The sequence below is a fragment of the Pan paniscus genome, chromosome 7 (genome assembly GCF_029289425.2).
Source record: "Pan paniscus chromosome 7, NHGRI_mPanPan1-v2.0_pri, whole genome shotgun sequence".
In the NCBI taxonomy this organism is placed as follows: Eukaryota; Metazoa; Chordata; class Mammalia; order Primates; family Hominidae; genus Pan; species Pan paniscus.
Genome location: NC_073256.2, coordinates 158,911,871 through 158,917,340, shown reverse-complemented (window position 1 = coordinate 158,917,340; position 5,470 = coordinate 158,911,871). Strand labels below are relative to the sequence as shown.

The following is a 5,470-nucleotide window of genomic DNA, read 5'->3' as shown; positions in this document are numbered from 1 at the left end:
CTGAAGAGGGCCTGCCTCCGTCACCGTTTCTACTGCGAATGTGTTCACTGCACCTTCGGACCCATGCGGCTTCCCAGTCCCACCGCTGCCCGGCCTGGCCCGGTGTCCCAGTTGGGTTCCTGGTCCACCGTCCCACCGTCCCACCGCCCCCCTTCCCCGCCGGGCCCAGCCGCCCAGGCCTGTCGGAGTGTGTGCAGAAAAGCGCCGGGCGCGGGAGAGCTGGGGAAACTCTTTATTTATTCTGTTGGCTCTCGGGGCAGCAGCGGGGCCTGGGCCAGCCTGGGGGTGCCGTCGCTGGAAGCGCTGGCCTCGGGCTCCGGGAAGGCGGCGGCGGGGCCGGGCAGCAGCAGGACGGGGCCGGGCCCGGGCCCCGCGCGCGGGCGTAGCTCAGGGCCAGCCGCTCCAGGTGCCGCTTGCGCATCGCTGCCTGGGCCGTGGCGTGCAGGGGCCGCAGCAGCGCTGGGGGCGAAGCTCCGGGGCCGCGCAGCAGGAAGTCGAAGTCGGCGCGGTCGCGGGGGTCGTAGAAGAGCGGCCCGCAGGCGGGGTCGGGCCCCGGCGGCCAGGCGAACGGGAAGGGCAGCGTGAAGTTCTCGGTGAGCACGCGGATGGCGAAGTCGTCCTGCTTGCCCAGCGCGCGGTAGGCGCGCCCGATGCCGCGGAAATGCGCCTCCCAGAGCTGCGCGTCCCCGCCGTAGATGTCCGGGAAGGCGGGCTGCGGGGGCGCCGCGGGACCTGCGGGCGGAGGGGACAGTGAACGCCCGGCAGGGCGGGGAGGGCCGGGAGCGGCCCGCGCAGGCGGGAGACCAGGAGGCCGGGCGCGAAGAGAGGTGGCCAGTCTGGAAGGAGCCGCCGAATGAGCTCGAAAGGCAGAGCTGGGGATGGCCAGGGCCACCTGGTGATGAGGCGAGGCCGGGCCCTGCATTTCTGAGGGAACAGCAACAGCAAACCAGGAAGAGAGGGCGGTCCTGGGTGTACGGAAGGGGATGCTCACTAAGTACTCTTTGGGCAGAGCCTTCCCGATGGCGAGGAGGCTGCAGACTTTGGCCAGCGTGACCACGTGGGGACTGAGCGAGCTTAGGATGTTGAGGTTCTCACTGAAGACAGTGGCCAGCTTGGGGCAGGAGGTGAAGCAGTCACTCTCAGTTGAAAGCTGATCCGGCCACTGTGCAGAGAATGGACTTTGGGGGCCCAGCTTCAAGGTCAGATCCAGGGGAGGACAAGATGAACATGAGGATGGGAAAACGCCACCTGGGGAGAGGCTGCAGGGCCAGATCACCAGGCCTTGTAGACGGAGACAGGGAGGAGCCTGTGGGAACAGCCTGGCTCGCAGCCTGGACACAGCTGACCCTGGAATCCAGAGGGAGGTGCGGCCCCAGGAGGGAGAGGAGGTGGAAGAGGAGTTTGGTTTTGGTTCAGTCATGCCACCCTTCAGCCTATCCGTGGTCCCCAGAAGGCACCCACGTTGCTGGCCCATGGTCAAAATCTAGGTCCTCCATTCAGGAGAGACCCCTACATTCCTTCTTTCTTTCTTTCATTCAGCAAATGTGCTTAGCTGTAGGGATACTGAAGTGAGCAAAGCAGCCATGGGACCTCACTTGGGCACACGGTCCAGGAAAGAATGTAGTCAGGTGGACACAGGAGCCAGACCAGGCAGCTGTCTGGGGATGGCCACACTGGGAGGCTAGGAAGTGGGAATGGATGAATATGACCATGAATTGTCAGATCCGTCTCCCAACACTCTTGGGAGGGGTAACAATATTCAGTCTGTTTTACTGGTGAGGATACAGACCCAGAGAAGTCATACACAGATGCCAAGCTGAAGCCCTGGGCTGGGCAATCACTTTCCACTATGCCACGCCCCCGGCTCAAGGGCCTTTTGATTAAGAGTCTCTTCCCTCTGCACAAATATTCACTGAGCACCTACTGTGTGGCAGGCAGGCTCTGTTTGAGCCATTGACTACAGCCATGAGCAGCACAGACGTGGGGGTCCTTCCACCTGTCAGGGCCTGGGCTAGTCTTTCACCTTCCATGAGCCTCTGAAAATGGAGCCAACCAACCCTGTTCTGCTGCAGTTGCAGATGAGATGACATTGACCAGCCTGTTTGATCAATGGGAAGTACTTTCCTAAATCAGCACCGTGGACAGCGCCATGCTGGGGATAAGAGTGGAGCCCAGAGGCTGGAGAAGATCCGCTCACACAAGAGCCTGGACTGCTCTGCTTGTAGAGGGGTGGAGGCTGGAGAGAGACACTGGGGAGATGATGTTTAAGCCACAAAACTAGATGAATCACTGAGGGAGTGGGGTTAGAAAGGGCAGAAGCGCAAGCAGAGAGCTTCAGGTCCTCCCTCCTGACCAGGTCAAGGAGATGAGGAGCCAGTGAGGGCACCAAGAGGGAGCGGGCAGTGATGGGAGCGTGGGAAGTGTGGGAGCAGGGACCTGAGCCATGTGCTGCCGGAGCATCACATCAAATGAGGCCCCACAAGTGACCTCGGACTTACCAGCGCAGAGGTCATTGATGACTTTTGCTAGAGCTGCTTTAGTGAAGCACTGGAAATTAAAACCCGGTGAGAGTGGGTTCAAGAGCAAAGGAGAGGGGAGAACGTGGAGGCAGCAAAGACAAATGACCTTCCTGAGGTTCGGCTCTGAATGTGGAGCAGAGAAGTAGGGCAGGAGATGGAAGGGAAGTGGGGTCAAGAGACAGGATAAATCGCAGCATGCTTTCATGCCAGTGGGAACGACCTGGGAAAGAGCGGTATCATGATGCAGGAGAAAGAGGGTGAAGAGTTGCTGGAGTGACAGCGTGAGTTGGGGGATGGAATGGGAGAAGCTGAAGGCTGCCTTTGGCTGGGAGGAGGGATGGGGCATTCACCGGAGCAGGCCGGGGTGGACAGCGCCCAATGCCACAAGTACAGTGGGTGGGCACCAGCAAAGTCCTCTTCCAATGCCTTCAGCTTCTCAGGGAAGGAGGGTGCAAGGCCAGCAGCACAGTGTGAGGAGAGAAACGATGGGGGCTTAGAGGGAGAGAAGGTGCGAGGTGGTTGCTAGGTGAGGAGAGGCTGGGCAGACCAGGGAGGGCAGCGGAGCCAGCCTCCTTGCTGCTGAAGCCAAGTGCAGGCATTAGCAAGGTGGAGTTCACTCAGCTGCAGCCCACTGCAAGGGCACAGGCAAGGGTAGCAGGGAGTTGGGGCTGCCAGACTAGTACAAGAAAACAGGAGAGGGGCCAGCGAGGGGGCAGAGGCCATGGCAAAATGTGAGGAGGGGTGGAGGAGGCCAGACAGGTGGAAGACACTGTGGGCTTCCACCTCACTAAAGGAGTGCTGGGGCTGGCCCTCGAGGGCAGGAGCTGGGGCGAGAATCCCCAGAGTGCGGTGGGGACAAGGAGACTGCAGTTTGGGTACAGTTTGTCAGGTGGGTGGCTGGGTGAGAGGACAAAATCCTTAGAGGAGTCCGAGGGGCTGAGAGAAATCACCAATAGGATGACAGGAGAGCTAGGGACAGGGCAGGGCAGGGGCCAGGGTCTTCAGGAGTGAAGGCATTGACCATGAGCAGGGTGCACGGATGGGTGGGCAGATGAGTGGGTGGAGGAGTGGGTGGATGGGTGGATGGATGGATGGATGGATGGATGGATGGATGGATGGATAGGTGGGTGGGTGGGTGGATGGGTGGATGGATGGATGGATGGATGGGTAGGTGGGTGGGTGGGTGGATGGGTGGATGGATGGATGGATGGGTAGGTGGGTTGGGTGGGTGGATGGGTGGGTGCCTGGGTGGATGCATGGATGGGTGGTTGGGTGAATGGGTGGGTGGATGGGTGGATGGATGGGTGGGTAGAGAGGTGTGTGGGTGGATGGATGTATGGATGAATGTGTGGGTGGGTGGATGGGTGGGGGAGTGAATGAGTGGGTGGGTGGGTGGAAGTGTGGGTGGATGGATGGATGGATGGATGGATGGTTGGGTGGGTGGGTGGGTGGAAGTGTGGGTGGATGGATGGATGGATGGATGGTTGGGTGGGTGGGTGGAAGTGTGGGTGGATGGATGGATGGATGGATGGATGGATGGATGGATGGATGGATGGATGGTTGGGTGGGTGGAAGTGTGGGTGGATGGATGGATGGATGGATGGATGGATGGATGGATGGGTGGGTGAATGGGTGGGTGGATGGGTGGATAGATGGATGAGTGAATGGATGGCTGGCTGCCCCTTCCACTGCCTCTGAGATCCAGAGCTGGGTTTTAGAAGAGGCAAGGGCAGGAGAATGATCTGGAAGGGGCCCTAAAGAGTGAGAAGGACCCTGCACACCTCCAGGTCCATGATCCAAAGGCTTCAGGAAGAGAGCCAACCCCTTCCCTGGGGACTTCAGAGCATCAGAGCATTGGGGAGGGTAGGGAGGAGAAGGACCTTTACAGGGAGGCTTTGATGCCCGCATGCCCCCATCCTGGCCCAGCCCCACTGCCACTCTCCTTCATGACCTTGGCAGAGCATCTTCTTCTGGAAGATGGGTCAGAGGGCCGCTTCCTGCTCCCACATTCTCAGAGCCCCAGGTGCCCCGTCCCCCTTCCCGTCCATTCCCCTCCCTCACCAAGTGGCTCGCCTGGAGTGGCTACAGAAGGAGGGGGCAGACCTGCTGGGCTGGGGGTCCCAGGACAAGAGGAGGCCATGCCAGCAGCCCGGGAGACAGGCTTCTGTTTACTTGGCTGCCCAGGAGACGGGGAGGGGCCTTCCAGGGGAGGACAGAACCTTGCGTTTAAAGGGCCTCCACTCAGGAGTGGGCTGGGGCTGTGGGGGAGGCTGAGTGGGGACCTGTGGGCTCAGTGGCCTCTTGCGCACTAAACTCTCTGTGGGCATCACTGCAGCCCCTCACCCAGCACCCTGCCCCTCGCCTGGACCCTGCAGGGCCACCCTCTGGGCCAGCCTCCCATCCTTAACCCTTCCCATTGCACCCAGCAACCCTCCGAGATCAATCCCCAGTCACATCTGCTCACCTGCCCTGCTCAGAGACCATGAGAACCTGGCACCCAGAGACCGCCAGCCTGTCCCCACCAGCACTCTTCCTCCTGACTCACCTCGGGTCAGCCTGGTGTCCACAGCCGCAGCCTGTGAGTGCCCTCAGGGCAGCCGAGGCCTTGATCCAGCCTCAGCTGGCCTGTCCCTCCAGACCACGGGGCTCCCACAGGCATTCCCGAAGTCTTCAGAGCCCAGGTCAGCAGTCCCCATCTTCAGCAACTCCAGTAGTCCCTATGAAGCAGGTCAGACCTTGCTTCAGCCACAAAGAGCTCATGGGGATATCAGTTCCCCCAAAGTGGGATCAAGTGCTGGTAGGGGTGGGGACATGAGACAGAGAAGGGAACAAAGCCTGGGAAGACGCATCCCAGCACAGTTTTACCGGGGATGGCTTCAGAGCTACCCCGCCTGCCCAAACAGCCGTGGGCTGCTGTATCCCCAGCAGGTGTGGCTTGCAAGGAGCCTGGC

At 60.8% G+C, this 5,470-nt stretch overlaps 1 protein-coding gene across 3 annotated transcripts; it reads right to left on the bottom strand.

Moving 5' to 3' along the window:
• Positions 1-218: 218 nt before the first annotated feature.
• Positions 219-5,200, bottom strand: C7H8orf90 (chromosome 7 C8orf90 homolog). 3 transcript variants are annotated; one of them, XM_055117014.2, is made up of 2 exons: positions 4,581-4,687; positions 219-732 (listed from the first exon to the last, which is right to left on the bottom strand). In XM_055117014.2, exons 1-2 carry the CDS (start codon positions 4,657-4,659, stop codon positions 233-235), a joined length of 579 nt encoding a protein of 192 aa, XP_054972989.1. In that variant the 5' UTR covers positions 4,660-4,687; the 3' UTR covers positions 219-232. The 3 variants fall into 3 exon arrangements, 2 of the variants coding, with proteins under 2 accessions (XP_054972989.1, XP_008971101.2); XM_008972853.5 differs by having other exon boundaries at positions 4,623-4,687; XR_004673097.3 differs by lacking the exon at positions 4,581-4,687 and adding an exon at positions 5,065-5,200 and having other exon boundaries at positions 603-732.
• Between the last annotated feature and the right edge of the window lie 270 nt (positions 5,201-5,470).

What these genes read in the sequence shown, in the direction of transcription:
- C7H8orf90 (XM_055117014.2), bottom strand. Translation starts at nt 4,659, where the DNA reads ATGGCCTCCTCTTGTCCTGGGACCCCCAGCCCAGCAGGTCTGCCCCCT. An exon ending in CACTCCAGGCGAGCCACTTG is followed by an intron (nt 733 to 4,580) that starts GTGAGGGAGGGG and finishes CTCCGCCCGCAG; the next exon opens with GTCCCGCGGCGCCCCCGCAG.